Here is a 19,991-nt window from a genome sequence, read left to right on the forward strand (position 1 = left end):
AGTAATGTACTGTGATACCATCCTTGAATATTAATCTAACACTAGAAATAATAGCTGAGGTCTAGCAGTACTAGAACAGGAACACCACAGTTGAAGTAAATAAAATCACAGTAGCATAGCATGGGGGTGCCGAGGGGGCCATGGCCCTGGGTGGCGCTACTCTAGGGGCCGGCACCGCCGCCTAGCTGCAGCATCAAGCCAAGTAGAAGCTGATAGCGTTGACAGTAGAGGCAAAGGCATTTTTTGCCGCCTTTACATTGTCAGTTCCTATTTATGCCACCCCATAATACAATTTTCTTGAGAAGAGTCACTATACATTAAAGGTTGTCTGTAAAAGATCGCTTTTAGCGATAAGACCACCCATTGTTACACCCCTTTTAGTTATTAAGTTTTAAATTGTAATTTGTTATGGTGTACATAGTGTGTATAGATACCACCACCACCACCATAACAAATACAACAAGATAGATAGATATCTATCTATACTTCTAGCCTACCTCCCAATAACTTCTTGTCTACTAAAAGAAGATCTAACCTATCAGGCAGGCAGGGTACTAAATTTTTCGACTCGCTCTTGAATTTTTACATCTGCTTGTTTTTCGTTTAATTTGACAATAAATGCTTAGTCCACACAAGGCTTTATGTTTTTTGAGCTTTAAAGGAAAATCTAACATATCCTAGTTTGCAAAAAATATTGTTGCATGCTGTATGAATCGACAAAGTTATACATAGATCATTAGTGTATGAATCAACAAAATCCTAGGTAGGATGCTAAAATTTTCACACTGCTGCACTACATATCAAAGAGAGCCAGTAACAATTTCTGAAAGTATTCCTTCCAGCACCCTAGTGAATCCCAAAATCATGGGCTGAGACCGCACCTGGTCATGAGTCGATATCAATAATAATTCTTTCTTGCCAAAACCATCTTTAGAATTTTATTAAATTGTAGTCATTTGAATTTAAATAAGTACCTAAATAAGGGGGCTCGCCCCTAAGACTACCCACTGACCGGCAGCTAAATATACCTGCGCCGGCGGCGGAATCCCATGCTACGCCACTGTAAAATCATAGTTTTAAAACCTGATGAAGTTATTTGGTCAGAGGGTCGTCTAGAGCGGGCTTTGTCTTATACGTAGATTCCGAGTCTTTTGATTGGATATAAAAGTTAATGTGCAGTTTCAATTGTTTGTGTAGGGTCAGGACAGGAGTGTGTGTGGTAGTGCATCTTAGATTTTTGATGACTCAAGGACTATGATGACCACAGATTGCACGGATGACAATAATGGATATTGTGCAGCCTATCAGCAAAAGATAAATTACGTGCATTATAAAGTTAAAAGTTTTGAACTTACCGTCATTGTCACAATCAAAGTAGCACTTATATCTTGACGTTGATGGCATTCCGCCCTAAGACGATCCACTGGACGCATTTTCTAGTCCTAAATACGGTGCCGGGTCAATGTAAAAGCAGTCGATCGAGGTTCCAAAATACAAAGCCGGGTCAATGAAAATGCAGTAGATCACAGGTCCAAAATACGAAGCCAGGTCAATCACAGAAGCAGTCAGTATCAGAGTCCAGGAACACGCAACAATCGTAATAAAAAAACCAGAAAATAACACTCAGAATAAACCAACACGTTAGAAAACGGAAAACGGTTTAATTTAAAAGTATGGTCGACTGTCAATGTCAATCGTCAGTGTTTCAAGTGGTTTCAAGTAGTGTGATTATTGTGATTAACTAAGACGTCCTCATAGATAAAAAAGAATTAAAAATAAATCATAAAATTATTTAATTACAATATTTGTTAATATTTCTAATCACAAAACTTTTTTTAGATTTGTTATTAAATCGATGAAATATCGGTCTAAGGTGCAGTGACATCTAGTGACTAAAACGAAGTACAAATACCCAAGTTACGGGGCATCCGTCACTAGATGGCGCATTTCTAAAAAAAAACCTCAGAAAATTATTGTACTTCAGTTGCATCCCCATGGTGGCGTAGCTTGTTCAGCTGCTCGTCGAAGCGGCTGTCGGACGGTCGCCTCTCAGCGAGTCAGCGTACGATGTAGCGGCCATTTTTGTTCTTAGTTCATAATAGCGTGCGCATATTTTAATGTATTTCGAAGGACATTTAGGCAATTTTCACGATGACTATTATAGTTTTCCTAATAGATACTTCAGCTTCTATGAACCAAAGAGCTTATTTGGGCGGACGCCCAACATTGCTCGATGTAGCCAAGGGCGCTGTGGAAACGTTCGTAAAGGTACGTGCAGTGTCATCGACTCGTCAACCGCCTCGTTTTTGTGATCGATTTGTTTATCGCGTGTTAGTGTGTTGGACTGATCAATTTTATTTCTTAGGTTCGTCAACGTTCCCCCGAAAGCAGAGGCGACAGGTATATGCTTCTAACTTTCGAAGAACCACCCGCGAACATCAAGGTTAGTATATCAGAGTGAACACGTTAGCGAAGATTTTCTTATGGATTGTGCATAAGTGAGAGTGTTTATGCCGGTTGAGTGGTGTCCAAATGTCAAGCACTGTAATCTGCAATCCAGAACATTTACATATTTTGAAAGTGCGAAATTTACTGAAATAGACAGCACGACGTAAACAGGACGAACCGCCGCCGTTGCTGCCTCCGCGATAGCGCTCGCTACTGCGCCGCTCGTCGCACACTCTCATTGGCCGAGCCCGCACACTACGAAATGGCGATTCGGGGGGGAAATTCAAACTGATTCACACATCACAGCCAATTAATTTCTTATTAGTTTTATGTGTATTGTTCTGAAATATGTATTGGATGATAACAATCACTTTATTTCATGTAGAGCTTCAACTATTGCTTGGGGTTAAATATAAGTAGTATCATCAGCCACTGTTATCTCTTGACACAATACTTCCTGAAGTACTTGTACAATATGTGGCATGGTTCTCAATCTGTTTTATGTTTCAGGCTGGTTGGAAAGAGAACCTAGCAACATTTATAAATGAACTAAAGAATTTGCAATGTCTGGGCTTGACAACAATGGGTGCGGCCTTGAAGCATGCCTTTGATGTTCTGAACATAAATCGCATGCAGACTGGTATTGACACATATGGCCAGGGAAGATGTCCATTCTATCTTGAACCTTCTGTGATTGTTGTTATTACTGATGGAGGGAAGCTTTCAAGCAATGCAGGCATTCAAGAAGAGGTGAGTTACTATACATTTTATTATTTTTTATCAATTGTAAAGTCATTCATTTTGTATAGTAAGTCAGGTACATATTGATAATGAGTTTGAAGTTTAAACATACTCATATTGTTTATGATTGCTAGTTTTACTAGGCTAACTTTTCTTTTATATCTTTCTACTTGTACAAAAGTTACAGATGGCCTTATTATCTTAATGGATACTCTTCTTGGTTTTATACTTTAGTTTGAAATATTCCAGTAAGCTTTTAAAGTATGATAACCGTGATGCATTCAAACTTAAAAAAAAGAACATACTTATTGAATCTACTTTAAATGTTGCTGCATGGTTGTCTCTGTATTTAGAGAGTTGTTTCAATAGTGGGGGCCTACATGTTGCAGTGGATTAATCCTAATAAGTTTCTAATATTATAAAAAAGAGATAAACTTTGTGACATTTTAGAATTTTATCACTGGATCAGCTGAACCAAAACTACTGAATCTCTTTTTCTGTTTTACACTTATTAAGCCTGTGAACCGTGCCTGTGAATATAAAACTTATTATTTAATTGTATATTATACTTATTAATTTTACACTGTTAGTAAATATTACCATGATGAAAGCTTTATTTCGCCTAAATAGGTACAAGTTGACTTATTAAGTACATACTTAGAAAATTTTTAAACATTAACTGCAAAGCATCAGTTACAATGTTTAACAAATTACGCTTCCATATCTTATCTAAGTGGGGCTTAAGTTGTGTTGAATTTGAGTTTTTAAACAGTTATCCAACTAATGTTGTAGGTATGATTAGTATGAATGCTTGGACAACACATTTTTAAAAGTGATTACTCCTTTCAATAAATGAAAACCTGGCTCTAAGTTTACTCTAGTTCAAGTTATCAGGTAGTTTTTGATATGCAATCAGAATAATATTATAATTTAAAAGTCGTCAAAAATATTTAAAGTACAGTCAGCAACAAAAGTTCATTAACACAAGCAAAATAAAGTTACCTGAACTCTAAAATCCTTCCTTAGTAATGACTCTCAACTATGGAACAAAATAGCCTGGACAACAGAGAACCAGAAAAGTCAGTTAAGACTTGTATTTTTGTACTACTGGAACTTATTTTAGGTTGACTAGTATTTTAGGTATATTGGCGGTGATTGCTTACTGGCTTTTTCACTTACTACGTATTTTAGATTGATATTTATAAATCTGATTGTGTTGACTCAGTTGCAGTGAGTGCAAACATAATTTTTGCTGACCTACTTTTGAACATCATTAATATCTGCAATAAATGATGCACTATAAATTTCGGCTAAGGTCTGATGCACACAAGACATTTATATCCATAAGTATAGGGCTTAGAATACCAGTCGTCAGTCTTTTTTTTTATCGGTTTTTATGTAAGCTAACTTTTGTCCACGACGTTGTCCACGTTTGAGATTTAAGAAATTAGATAGTAACAATATAATTTTTGAATATTTTGAAGATGATATTATTTTTTGCGTGATTTTACATAAATTATAAAATATTAAGTAGGAAAAAGGTTGTATGTCACATCATCATAGAGTAAACCAAAGTCACAGGTAAAATGTGCCACAAGCCTAACACGAGCTGCATAACTGCAGAGCTCTCCAAAGACTAAGTTTTATCGTTAGCAAGTAACTTCAGTTGAAATCCGTTTGCGTTCGGAGCTACAAGTCTGGTTGTCCGCGGTATTATGGCATCGACGTCTAGAATCGTGGCAATTATTGTTCCTCAGTGCCTTTTCAAAAACAATAAGTTTGTAAATAAAACGAAGAGGATATGTGACGTGTCTACAAGCATTCTCGTTGGTTCGACATGGTCATTATCCTTATAATGAAAACGTGGGAGGTGTAAGATAAATCAGTGTTCTCGCTACGGATGCCGTGGCTATACTGAAATCTGGCTAGTTATCTCCTATAGACATCCAGTTTTATTGAATGCGGAATGACTCATGTTGTAAAGGGGTGGAGTTTTTGACTATGTATTTAATGCGTAATCTCTGGAACCACTGAGCTAATTGTAAAAAGAATACAGAAAGCTATATTATCTTCGAGTGCTATATGATGTTCTATGTGCATATAGCGTATGCAAGGGCAGAAGTTTGACACACAAGTTTGGCACACTGACAGCCTGTAGCTTAAATCTGTTCAATTAACAATACAGTGTGCAGCCAGCTTAAAACTGACTTTGCCGACTGTTGGTTACGTACTGATAGGCTAACTCGTGTAGTCATATTGCATCTTACGTTTAGAGGTCGCTCATGCGTTATTCAAAATTTCACCAACAAGTGTTACATTTGAATACTGTGTCAATAGAATAAGAAAATAGTTTTTTTTTTCAATGTAGGTATTAACTATTAGTATCCGAAAAATATTCAAAGTTGTAGTTACAAACGATAGCTATTCACGTGTCATAGTTTTCAAATAGTGATAACAGCATTTCCTGGCTCTAATCATAAATGCATTTACCTACTTTTAGTGATAAATTGTCATCAACGTCTCTTGCAGTTCAATTTGCCGATGAACTGCCCAATACCTGGTTCCGAGTTGACTCGCGAGCCGTTTCGATGGGACCAAAGACTATTTTCGCTGGTGCTAAGGCTTGCTGGGACGCCGGCTGTCGAGAGACACTGGCCTAGTGCCTTCAGACTCTTCGCCTATCGACGCGATGTGTGAAGTTACTGGCGGTAAGTCAATATTTTGTGATGATGCTACACTTAATTTGTGACCTTTGTCCAGACCGGAATTTGGTCACGGCAAAACGACTAAAGAGACTTGCAAATTACGCAGTAAAAATTAATTTAATAGCAGAGTCTAATAAGACTATTAATTTAATAAAGAGCAAATTCAGAGTCAATTAATTTAATACATGAGTTTGAATTTGCATTACAGTATTCTCAGTTTTTTTTATGGAAGGTCAAATTGGCTGCTAATGGTGTTCTAAGAAATTGGTCACTCTTTCATGGATTGCTCGCGGCGAGCACTAGCTATACATTATATCGTTGCAGCTGTTAGACCCCTCATCCACTATGACGCCTTTCCACTATTTATACCATATTGGACGTCTTGATTTTGTTAATACTCTTTGCAAATACAAACAGTAATATGTATACTTACTGCATTTATCACAACTATCTACAAGTTGCAGCTCAACATAATTTTGCAACTACACTAATAAAAAAATTGTTTGAAATTACTTATGGGCTTAAGAATATGCACGAATGTAATAATAAGTATAAAAATGTAAAGAGACTTCGGTTGTAGAAATTTCATATTAACAGGGGATAGGAAGCCCTTTAGAAAACCAGTCTGACTAGTTTTTGTGCTGTTCATTTAGACTTTAGAGTCAAGGTACATATACTTTAAACATATACCTACAGCTTTGAGTAAAAATAATGTTTTATGCTGCAGTCCTAATAGCTGGTTTAATTAACCATGAGAAGTTATTGCCTTAAGTATTAAACAAGTTTTATGTATAAAATATTAAATTCAATGCAATAAAAGTTTTTGTTGACCAATCATGAAAATAATACAATGATATCAATGGCTTGGCATTCCTACAATATGGATTTTAATATCGTGTGATTTTCCTGGTAATTTTTATTCAGTTGGTAAGTAATATCGATGTCGATAACACGTGGCCCCTTTCAAGTCCAAGATAATGAGTTCGGGAGTTTAATAATAGTATTCTGGACGCTTTTGTGATTTATTTTAAAAGAGAACTAATTTCACTTAATGTTATTCTGGTGTAACTTTAGCTTCAAGTCTAACCTACTCTTTGACTAATATATTCCTGATAGGTTAAGACTAACGTAACTGTGAAACTATCAACAGACATAATGAGTCATTGATAAAATAATTTCCTCACTCTATATTCCACACACAAAGTACAGTTTAAATAAATTACTATCTGTGAAAAATGTGTAGTCAAATTATTATGTTCCTCATCGAAGGGAAGGGATGTCCCGTTTAGTGACCTTAAGTGGTCCATTTCCAGAAACATATAAAAAATCTTTTCCAAACAATTTTCTAGCTATTCATTGTAATGAGAAAAATGTCTCAATGTTACATGTAAAAATTAACTAGTCTTGCTCTACATTGAACTACTTAGATGTAAATATACTAAAATATAGACACATAGTTAATGGGTAAAATATTATGGTACTGACTGTACTTAAAACTTTAGCGAGTGCCCTTTACATGCGCACAAGACCAACTCTTTGGAACCATGCAACTAGTTTGACGTTTCGAAAGAGCTTTCATAGACATAGGAAAAAAAAATGATTTTGACTTTGAAAACTTCTAGATAAATTACAATATTTTTCTATATATTTGCAGGTCGCTCATACTGCATCACTTCCCATCGCATGCTGATGCAGTGCATCGACAGTTTGGTGCAGAAAGTGCAGAGTGGGGTGGTGATCAACTTCGAGAAGATTGGCCCCGACCCGCCGCCTATTGACGGGGCTAACAGCAGGGAGGGAGAGGGGGATGATGCCATCCATGAGGGGGAGAAAGATATTGACGGTGATGGGGAGAGAAATGGGGTAAGTTTCTCATACTTAGTGTACTTTTAAAAAGTTGCGTTATGTTTAAAATATCGGGTGTGTTTGACTGAGTAATTGTAGAAAAAAAAATGCAGGTGGTTTCAAAGGTTCTCTTTGTTCAATGTAATGGTTTTTGTTTCATAAGATACTTAGATTTTTTTGACTTGAGCTTCTGATTTTTTAGCTTAATCGCAAGTCCTATATTTACATTCTACGGTCCAATAAATTAGTCAGTTTACTTGAGAAGCGTGCTAAAAATAGAATTTGCAAATTAAATAGGATTTCAGAATTGTAAAACAGAGTTAAAAGATTTCAGACTCCAGTACCTAAAATGCAAATGTCCATAACATTAATATGCATCAGGCAGATAGCAAGTAACAATAGATAAATTATTAAATTCTTAACATAGTGGAGATTTTAGTAAGACACGTTCTCTTAGTCACGCTAACGGTACTGCGTATTATGATAAGCGAGCGCTTTGTGACGCAAGTGATGGGTGCAAAGCTCTACACACCTGCTAATCTATTAGCGAAGTATCGTTACTATTTCGAAACCACATTAGTATGCACAGGTCTTTAAATATGGTACACTACCACTAGCGGAAATTATACTCATTAACTCCTAAAGATTGATCTCAAATACCCGAATAGGTACTTTCTAAATCATAATTTATGCGCGCTTCGGATGTTATGATGAAAGTGTTCAAATTAAGATGGCTGTAAAGAGTTATTTGAAATACTTAGAACAAGAATTTGTCAATTTACAGTTTTCTGAGAAAATAGCGATTGATTTTGATCGTGTATCGATAAACGACTTATTTTTAATATATCGATAACTATCTTTAAAATGTAGAAAAAAGTGAACTACTTAATTTAAGTACTCGGTGGCAGTTTTATTAGTCTTTTTCACATCATTTTACACAAAATGTCAAATGACTTGGTCTGAAAGATTTGAGCACCTTAAAACCTGGTGTGAATTCTTAGCATACTATTCTATCACGATCATCTTCTTTATCGAATGCCGAGAAGAGTTATTTACCTCTTTGGTACTTATTTCTAAGACATAATAACCTCTTTGCAGCGTTGGAACAGCGGCCAGTATCAGACCCAGAGCGGTCAAGGAGCCCCCCAAGCGTGGCACTCGTGCCGCCGCCTCATCTACGTGCCGCGGACGGTCGCGCAGAAGGGCTTCGCTGTCGGCTTCTGGCCTATACCGGAGTCCTTCCGATCCGACCCTAACGCGCAGACATTGGTGAGTGTTACTTGTGTTAATTGTTGATAATGTGTGAGGACTAATTTATGTATTGTACTTACCTACCACTCTTTTTTGGAGTGGGAAATAAGGCAGGTTTCTTTGCTCTGTGGATAGAACTAAAGGGGCGCGGGGTTTTATAGTCAAAAAATCCACCTGTGGTTATTCTATTTCTTTACTTACATCTTTATGTACCGGAATCAGGGCAGCTCAAACCAATTTGCAGGACCTGCTAATTTTAATAACCCTTCATTTACGGACTGTTTATTAATGGGCTTCATTTTGATTTCTCCAAAATCTATTTGTACTGCAAAGGTTTACTCATACAAAAATATGAATGTTTACTGAAATAACAAGGACATAACAGTGGAATCAAAATTGTCTATACTTTCAATACGGTAGTTTCCAACGAGTCAAATTCATTACTTTTATTTAACTGTCAAAAACTGTCACTTTCTTTGCAATATGTATGTAAGCGCAACATATGACGTCACAGATTTTTCACATCAAACTGGATTCTTATTTAGCTTATATTATCAATAAAAAAATTTAATCAATTATTCCATCAAAACGATAAATGGAAGTGACATTATTTTTAAATGCTTCACTAAATGAATATGACAACGTAATTTATTTTTGACCTAGTCATCCACCCAATTCTATAAAACCAGCGCTTTATGCTCAAAGCTGCACGGCATGACAACAGCATAATTACTTCCAAGAATCGACAAAACTGAACGCAAATCAAGCATGATTGTTTTATAATAGATACTATTTAGTCGTAACTGTTAATATTTCATGTAACAACAGGTGCTGCATATTACTGCAGTTCCCATGACTTGGTCGATTTTTATTATCTATACTAATATTATAAAGCTGAAGAGTTTGTTTGTTTGTTTGAACGCGCTAATCTCAGGAACTACTGGTCCGATTTGAACAATTCTTTCGGTGTTAGATAGCCCATTTATCGAGGAAGGCTATAGGCTACTTTTTAACCGGCTTCGTGCAGAGGTTCCCACGGGATGCGGGTGAAACCGCTGGCAGAAGCTAGTTAACAATATAACACACTTTTATTACGTTGTTCGGATACTGTAATAATTAAACATTGTTCGTTTGTCCGTAAATATTGGTTATTTTCGATATTGAAGAGTTCTCGATTCTTGAAAGCGATTGCATTGTGTTTGTTTATTAAGTTAGTACTTGGTTCGGTCAATATGGAAATGTAAAGTTGAAGTGCAACAAAGCTTTTTTATTCACTGGGGATGTAATGGTAGCCTTGGCACAAATTGATATTGAAATTACTCGTTTTTACAGAGAAAATGGCTTACTATTATTTACATGGACTATTATTATTTAAATTTCTTTTGATAGCTTACTATAAGTGTTTTGCGCAAATGCCTTAGCAACAATTCTTAAAAATAAATATATTTATTTTTGTCAAGGTAGCGTCTATAATTAGCTGCAATTTGCGCATTTAACGTATGGTGTTAAACACGTTTGTGACATGTATGCGGCAGCATAAGGGCGTAACTTCAAAGATCGAAGTCAGATACACAGAATTCCCCAATTATATACGTATAATCTCACATAATTGTATTTTATTAAAAACTTTTTTCTGTTATTTCGCAGCCACCTCGTTCTGCACATCCAGTGGTCAAGTTTACTTGTTCCAGTCAAGAGCCTATGGTGATTGACAATCTGCCTTTTGACAAGTATGAATTGGAGCCCAGTCCACTCACGCAGTTTATATTGGCTAGGAAACAGCCCACTATATGCTGGCAGGTAAGATGTTCAAAGCAAATAGTTCAAAGCATATTTATGTTGTAAATATTTTAGGTCATCTAGGCCTAGTATCATTGGCTACCGGTAAAGTGACAGTTAGTTATCCGATAGTTAATGCTATCTACCAGATAAATATTATTTCTCTGATATTGTTTCTAATAAAAATAAATAAAATAAAGGCTGCTCTGCGAAACCAAAAGATACAGTTTATCTGTATGTATAGGCTATCAGAGATTTTATCAGTAAACTGTGAAACTGGCCATTGTATTATTATAGATGTCAAAGGACCATGGGCAAAAATGTATGAAGCCTGGGCTCACCCACCAACAGAGATGAGACCACTTTGAATATACTTGTAAAGCACTAAATATAAAGATTTTAACTCATTTTTGCGAAGAATCCATGGGGTTATTTTGCTATAAATATTTTTCTCCGACCATAAATAAACTAATATTCTGCAAAAAGTTGTGCTGTTATGGCATTGTAGGTTTTGTTATTGAACGCCTTTAACTAGTTTTAATGCCAGGTTTAATGTATACATGAAAAAAAAAACAGCTGCTATTAGTTAAAAATATTTTTGTTAACATTTCAATCAATATCAATAATAATGTCATCTAAATATCCTGATGGTGGATTAAATTGTGTGTGCCTGCCTAACCCTAGATACCATATTATTGAAATGATATGAGCACAACTTCCTACTGTGCATCTACCTATTAGACACGAGCAGTAATACTGAGCGATGGCATCTCGACCCATTTCGTTTCTGTTAACCAGAATGTATACGTAATAATGAATGTGCACGAACATGTCTTGACTATATCCTTCCTCTTAATAGCCAAATCGGTCTAGGAGTCTTCGAGAAATCGGTGAACATACAAAAAAAATAAAAAAAAAAGATCCCGACGAATTGAGAACCTCCTCCTTTTAAAGAAGTCGGTTAATAATATAAATCCTGCGAATTAAGCGCACTACGACTCCTAACAATCGTCTTTTTCTACAAAACCTATTTAGGTGCATATCTTTTTTTTGCCATGGAATTGAAGGTAGTGCCCATAGTAACAATTTTAGTACAAACAAAAACCTTCACAACGGCATATGCTATAACTCTGTTGGACAATGAGCCCAATTTGTCTCATGGTCCTTTAGTTTTAAAATAGAATTCTTTTCTCGCACTAGGGCAATGAGCTTGTCCACTCAAGCCAATTTTCGTAAACAGAGAGTAACTAAAGATATAGCCAATTGACTTCAATTTGAATTAATTTATTATGTAGGTTACCTTGTGTCGTGTAAACAAACTATCAAATTGCTCGCCACTAATAAGATAATGTGTGCAATTACTGCTTAAGTGTTCAATAATTCATTGACAAATAGACATTTACGCATTTGCATAATATTTTAGTATAATCGTTTATTGAACGACGAGACTTCACCACTTTTCCTGATCGAAATATTACAAATTCGTTTTGCAATAATATGCCAATTGAAAATGTAATTATTATGTGCTCAAAAGAGAATTGTTAAATACTTTATTCCGAAAAAAATCTAATATCTTTCCATTTATTTTCCAGGTCTTTGTCGCCAACAGCGGTTGCAAGAACTCTGAAATCAACCATCCTTTCGGTTATCTAAAGGCGTCGACCAACCTGACTTGCGTGAACTTATTCGTATTGCCGTACAACTACCCGATGTTATTGCCTCTTTTGGACGATCTGTTCAAAGTGCATCGATGCAAGCCCACGCCAGAGTGGAAGCTCGCGTTCCAACATTATCTGGATAGGATGCCTTCTTACTATGTTGCGGTGAGTTATATAATTATGTAAACTAACTAATATTAAAAGGTGAAGTTTGCTGGAGATAGTATAACCATATTGTTGAATTACATAGTCTTTTGCCTCGTGAGCATTCAGTGGATGGAGTAGAATTGCATTAAGGAGTAACTGGATGCTTTGTATTTTCTGCTAACCTTAATGAGAATTTTGCGTGTCGTCTATAGTGTCTAATCGTCAATAAAATCGAAAGTTAATTCAGAACTTGAGTGGGAGTTTGTATCGAAGTATGGAAAAAAACATCACTGATCAATATTTGCAAGACATCGTATATTTCTGCTACAGCAATTTATAAAATCATTTTTTCTTATTTCAGCCTCCGAAGAGCACTGACTAAAATGGGAGCATCAGCACAACTACTGCAGAGCTTGATTCCCGATTCTCAAGACAACTCGCTCAGTTTCTCCGTATTGAACTATTTGAAAAGACTGAAAAATCAAGCTAAGGTAGAATTCGAGAAACTATGTGCTGACGTCATCAACAAGTCTTCCAGCAACAACACGCAAAAGGTAAATTAATAAAAATATAAATCTCGTGTATAACTGTATATTTATTGGTAGCAATTTGCATTAATTGCCTATTCTTTGATTCGTACGCGCTATAAACGAAGCGATGTTTCTCCAATTAGTAAATGGTCATGCATAAAGATTATGCATATTTCTTATTCTTTTATGCATATTTTTCTTGTTCTGCCTCGTTGGTCTAGTTGTTGCATAGCGAGATTGATCTGCACGAGGTCTCGGGTTCGATTCCCGGGTCGGGCTGAATTCGTTTTGTGGGTCACAGAAACACAAAGCTACCTAGAGTCTGCAAGTTAGAGACTGATAAATCTGTGCGTCGGAAAGCACTTTGATGTCGGTCCTGCGCCCGATCTCTCTCCGGTGGTGTTGGATTGCCGTCCCATCGGGCTATGAGAGTGATGGAATAAGAAGTTCATCTGTGTCTGCGCAAATGCTCGTGCCATATGGCATGCGCATTTAGTTGATCTCCTTATAATAATATGAGAGCAGCCGCTTTGGAAAGGACGCCGTCACTTTTAAGGCTGTGATCACCACTTTTTCTTTATTGGACATTGCATACTTACTTAAACCTTTGTTAATATTAAATTTCAGGTAGCAGAGAGCGTAAGAGTAATGCCTCGTTCACCTCTTCGTAAAGACTTGACAACGCATCCATGTCTACAAGACAAGTTCTCAGCACTTCGCGATCAGTTGAACGAGTTCGGCGGTTTCGTCGTAGGACTTTCACGAGGAAGGCATAAGACGCAAGCCCATACGTATAGGAATCCCTTTGATATTCAGCGGAGAGACTTATTAGATCAGGTAAGCATTATAAATGTAATTAGCATGGATAAACTGTTTCTTATTGTCAAAATGTGGGTTAAAATCCAATAGAATGGGAAGAAGTGTTGCATTTCTATTTCGTCAGTTATGATTTGGTTGGCTCTCAAACATCCATCTTAAATTGTATGTAAGTACATGTACAAACATTGGTATTTCATATCTGCAATGTTACTTGGCAAGTTTCCAAAATACATGCCTTATTTACATATTTATCAGTTTTTGTATGCCATAACCACATTGTATTGTAATAAGGCAGGGTGTGCGAAAGCCATTGTTTGTTTTATTTATATGGCATTTTACCTAACGGTTTTATGAGATGTAGTCGGTAACAACGTTGAACGGACACTTATATAGATATTTTTGTTTCCATTTTGAGTTTGCAAAAAGTAACTGAGGGCTTTAAAGTCATGAAAGCAAGCAGTCAGAATGACAAACAATTTATATAGTTTTATCTTTAGTAATTATCCGGGTTTTGCAAAGTAATATGGCTATCTTTCCATTCAAACTATTCTGATCCACTTGGGTAGTGGAAGCTGTCTTCTTCTTGCCCTGTTTCCAAGTTATTTGGGGTCGACGCAACCTGTATTCAACTTCCATTTCTCTGTGTCAGACATACATCCACTTATATTTTTACCTACATAGCGAAATGCCCCTCTTATTGTAAGACTATTCAAAACCATCTCAATAAATATAAAACAAACCAATTTATTAACAACATTTAACCCAAATTCCAGGTAGTACGAATGCGAGCGAACTTCCTGCAACCATCTTTAGCACATACTCGCCTGGTCGACGAGGACAGCGTACACTCCATGCCGGTCGCGCAGATGGGCAACTATCAAGAGTATCTGAAGAGAATGACGCCGCAGTTGAGAGATCGAGTCCCAGCCTGTGCGGCAGCATATGTTCGGCAACCCGTTTAAGATAGACAAGGTATGCATAATATTTATGATGAGATATAAATTAATGATGGAATTTGTTATGATAATAAGATTTCTTTTAGTTGGACTTTGGGATTGGGATTTTTAGTAGTGGTGTTTTGCAATAGTTAAGAATAACGATAAGCAAACCATAGCCAGTGGTGAAATTGTCGCCCATTGGTCAATAGGCGACGTCGCTATTGAAAATGGTATGGTTATCGTTATGGTTAAATGATGCAAAGTTCTTACAGTTTGTTTAGCCAAAATAAGGTATAATAATGCCATCCTCGAGGCTGCTGAAGCTACAGTTTTGTAATTTAAAAAAGAAGTGTGAATAATGTGAATTGTTATGCGGTTTTCAAAATACTAATGGATGATTATACTATTCCAGCGCATGATGGTAGACGAGGCGGACATGGACCCAGTTGGCACGGTGCGGAGCGGCGGCGGCGGCGGCGGCAAGCGCGGCGCCGACAGCCCGCGCGCCGCGCCGCCCAAGCGCAAGCGGGCCCCGGCCCATGTCGTCGCGCGTCGCCCTCCGACCCCGCGCCGCGCCCCGACCCCGCGCCCCACCCGCAGCCCCACCCCGCCCGCAGCCCGCGCCCGCCGCGCCGCTGTCGCCCGCCACGCAGCGCCGCCCCGCCGCTGGCGCCTGTACCCTCTGATCTGCCTTCTGGAAGGCCTCCTGAGGTATGATGATGATGCTCTTTGTTACCTGCAATATTTTAGTTAAGATTCATTTAGTGAAGTACGTATGTGGTATATACTACGCCATCGTTCACGAATTATATAATAATAAACTAGTATCCTTTATTTATCTCGGGAAAGTTCTATGTCTATCTCTGTATAAATGTGGCTTGTGACTACCACAATTTTGAATGGTTAGAGCAATCATTTTTTTTTTGGATATTGGATATTTATTTATATCTATTTTTGATACAATGAACTTAATTTATATTAAGACCCATTAATGTTAAAATTTACGAATGTTAATATTTACATTCTAGGAGCCACCTAACATGGATACAGGCGGCCCGGCCATCGGTCCAGCATCGCCGCCTGCGTCTCCGCCTGCAATCGCGCCTCCCAACCTGCCGCCTGTCGTCAAACCCTTCCTCAATGGAGGTAAGTCCTATTCACATATTAAGCATTTAGAAAATGGGGCATTTTATATTCAATACATTTCTCTAGTAAACGTTGAAAGCATCCATGGATGAGAAAAAGATAAGCGGTGATGCCATAGGGCAAGCAAGTCAGGAGTCTCCTTCTTGATCAAATAACATACGGAGGGCGTGACCAAAACGCTCATCTTATGAACTAACGAGGCGTTCGGGTAATTGCCTCCGGAGAAGGGCGGGTTCTAAAGAAAGCGCCAGTAACGTTCCTCATCTCCCGAACACCCGCATTTTGGCGACGCTACTTTCTTAGGAGATTTTACGTTTTTTATTTAATTATATGCTTCGCAGGTTTTACACACAAAATCCAGTAACTAACACCACGATCGTTTATCTCACAATGCCCTGTATATTTCCATAGACGCGTACACGACAATGGGCAGCAAGATGTCCCGGTCGCCGTCGCCGCCGGGCGAGGCGCCGCCCGTGCTGCACGACTCGCAGGAGCTGCAGATCAACGCCATCCTGCAGGGCGTGGCTGCCGAGAACAACTCTAATGCTCGCTCGAGGAAGAGGAAACGAAAGGTACTGTGAAAAGTTAAGCTTTCGTGTCTGTTTGATTAGGCCTAATAAAGTTATCAAGGTTAGGGCAATAACGAAATTAATTTTATGAACGAAAAAGAGAGATGATCTCACAAAAATTTAAAAAGACTAAAAGCTCATGATCCCAAAAAAAAGCTAGGGAAGCCTACTGCAGTTATAAACTGTTCGATTACACTAGAAAAAGTATCATGAATAAATATTAATAAGGTGAATCCATAAAAAAATGGGTACACTAATACTTAAACGGGCTAAGGGACTTGTGTTCTGACTTGAAAAATTCTATTTGTGTTAGAAAACATTTATCATGGAAAAGTTATAGGTATAGGCCACATTTTGTCCAGGACCATGAAATATCGGGCGAAACCGCTGACAGAAACTACAGTTACAGTATAAGTAAATTAACAGTAATATAATTAATTTTATTTCAGAACGATAAACAGCCACTACAGTTGACGATGCCGCCGCAGCTGACCCGCAAAGAGCTCGCGGACATCAGGAAGCACAACCTGGACGTACGATCTGAAGTGTTCCGCGCTGTCAGACGACCTGGGAAAGGTAAATATATAATAGATTTTATCATCGTTATTGTATCATAATGATGACTATTGAAATAATATAAGAGACAAAACTAAATTTTCAATAGATCAAAAATATGTTTATGTTATGTATGCTTTAACTTTTGGGCTTTATATCCATCAAAAATAAACGTATTAGCTAATTTTCGAAATAACATCTTTCTTGTTAGGCGAATACGACGAAATTGTCCAAATTGAATGTCGATTCTAGTATTGTTTTCTTATAGTCATTGTCTGATTTAAGGAGTCATCAAACTCTGAAGAGCAATCGATAAAAAGCTTTACCTCGTCAAATATGTGTGCATGTTTGTTTTGATAACACAGACTCGATAAATATGTATTTCCTAAATAAACAAATTCCTTATTTTTGCGTAGTTTTTTGGTATTTCTGAGTTATCAGTGTTATCACAAGCCATTCCATTCAATGTACAATAATCGTCACTAAAACGTGTATGCTATCAAATGGTATTCAGCGATAACCTTGGATAATGTTGCTTAATCATCTTGTTCACAGATTACACGAAACTGTTCGAGAATTTAAAACAATTGCAAGGTGGTGTGGACGTTAAAAAGGAAGTGATACGCGAAGTTATAAACGAATCGTTAAGGTTTAAGCGAAAGGCCCTCGCCAAGCTTTTGGAAGACTTTTTAGCGGGACTAGAGAAAAACGGAAGCAGTGCCTCTATTACCATGAAGAGAGTGAACAACTCAGTGATGTACAGTAACTCCAACAACCACAGCTAGTAAAAGTGAACCCTGTGGACATTTAATGTGATGTTATGACTGGCCACATTTGCTGTTCAAAGTCGGGAACTTAGTTCGACGGATTTACGACACGTAGATATTTTAAACAATGGACACAAGCATGTGCTGTTATGATATTAATTTCTGTGTTAATTTTATTGTAACAAGCCAGTGAACGTTGATATTCTGATTGTTATTTCTACCATAGAATAATTATATTCGATGATTTTTGTATTGCGATTCCGCCTGATAAGTAGTCATGTCGTCAGTGTACAGTAATAACACGAGATGCGATGTAAATGATCTCACAGGCTCAGCGGTGACTCACTGTTGAGCGAATAGTTATTGCATTGTATGCGAATCATTTTGTTTATAAGATACTAAGCATATTTTGTCAATCTGTTATGAATCTTAACATTAAAACTGAAAGAGTATAAGAGTTGTTCTTTAAGTATAGTAGAAACATTAAAACATTCATAAGCGAAATATCATCATATCATATTTATGTTTCATTAACTTCAAAGCATTTTATGAAAACGTATGCATTGCAGCCATGTCTTGCTGAATTGTAACAAAGTTTATTGACCAAGGAACGTGAATTTGTGTCGGCCAAAACTAACAGTTTTCCTGTCATTTTGATATTTTGTGTCTTACACATACAATGTATATGAAGCAATATAAAATTTGGTTTTATTATCACAAAGTGTCTTATCCAAAGTGGCAGTAAAATCGTGAGTTTCATGTTGTAAATAAAGTTGTACATATTATTAGAATGTTATAGTTATTACCAATGGAATGTATGTGTAGGATGCTTTTATGCATCGGTCACTGCGACTGTTAATGTGGCTGGATGGACCTGACAGAGATAGATATTAAATATTGTTAATAGATTAATGTATCCAGGAATGCTCATACATTTTATGGACCTGATGAATTTAATAAAGACATTTATATAAAATGTTAGTATTGTCATTATTGACTTCCTTCAGTGGAATTTTAAATGTTTTTTATTAAAAATACTATACGCGTTCATCACGGTTTGTCTGTGTTACACGATATTGTGGACACTTGTACCAAAGTATAGTTTATTTTGGATGTTCTTTATCGGGAAACATCATTACATAAATAAAAGAGAACTGTGATACTCGAAATTTTAAATTATCGAATATTATGGGTGACCCGCCACATTAACATGAGTTCGGTCAATTGTAAAGTGTAATATATCATTTTTTAAATAAATTATGATCCTTATTGGATTTTTATGTAGTGTTTCATTCGTATCTAAATGCAAGAACGATTCCCCTTAGTAACACACCCCTCGACAATCACTTGAATTTTATATCAACTAATCAAAGTTTTAAGTATCGCATCATAACTCCCTACTCAATATTAATTATATTTTAGGCAGTATTTTGTAGAGATAGATTTAATTGAGGCGTCTGGCTTGCAACAACAGAGATAATGTAACGCAAAATTGGATGCGCCACGTCCGCCCGACCGATCTATACGAGTATAATATGGCTCGTCGCTTCGTAGCCCGGATAAAAGGGACTATATTCAGTAGATCATTATCTTCACCGGACATCCTGTTACAGTTTGCTGTTATGAAAGGTGCCCGGAAAAGTTCTGTAGAAAATGTATAACTGAATATTTTGCTGTGGGGTGCTTAGTTGTTTTTTGGTTTTTGAATAAAATAACAACGGCTCTAGCAACATATCACGCTAGCATAGAGTTATCATTTAAGGCTCCAGCAGACCGGATGCGTATGCGTAGACGTAAGCGTAGACGTGCACGTACCATGAGTTGTAATGTATGGAAATGTATGAGACAGGCCACACCGCTTGCGTAACGTAGACGTGCGCGTCGTTACGCAAGCGGTGTGGCATGTCTCATACGCATCCGGTCTGCTCGAGCCTTAATTAAGGCTCCAGCAGACCGGATGCGTATGCGTAGACGTAAGCGTAGTCACGCGCGTAGTTAAGGCGTAACCATGAGTTGTAATGTATGGAAATGTATGAGACAGGCCACACCGCTTGCGTAACGACGCGCATGTCTACGTTACGCAAGCGGTG

At 37.2% G+C, this 19,991-nt stretch overlaps 2 protein-coding genes across 2 annotated transcripts in view; both read left to right on the top strand.

Annotated features, from left to right (window-relative positions):
- LOC110380488 (cullin-associated NEDD8-dissociated protein 1) overlaps nt 1–19,991 on the top strand; it is a 574,273-nt gene that overhangs the window by 244,695 nt on the left and 309,587 nt on the right. The window lies entirely within an intron of this gene.
- Ints6 (Integrator 6) lies at nt 1,043–19,181 on the top strand. Its single transcript, XM_064043001.1, is given in 20 exon segments — nt 1,043–2,268; nt 2,366–2,443; nt 2,959–3,198; nt 5,719–5,837; nt 5,839–5,897; nt 7,549–7,757; nt 8,838–9,008; nt 10,638–10,790; nt 12,362–12,596; nt 12,836–13,128; nt 13,732–13,941; nt 14,697–14,833; nt 14,835–14,895; nt 15,274–15,473; nt 15,475–15,522; nt 15,524–15,572; nt 15,890–16,007; nt 16,419–16,582; nt 17,029–17,155; nt 17,690–19,181. Coding segments are annotated over 20 exon segments (3,018 nt in total). The 5' UTR covers nt 1,043–2,151; the 3' UTR covers nt 17,920–19,181.

This window comes from Helicoverpa armigera, chromosome 3, assembly GCF_030705265.1.
Source record: "Helicoverpa armigera isolate CAAS_96S chromosome 3, ASM3070526v1, whole genome shotgun sequence".
NCBI lineage: Eukaryota > Metazoa > Arthropoda > Insecta > Lepidoptera > Noctuidae > Helicoverpa > Helicoverpa armigera.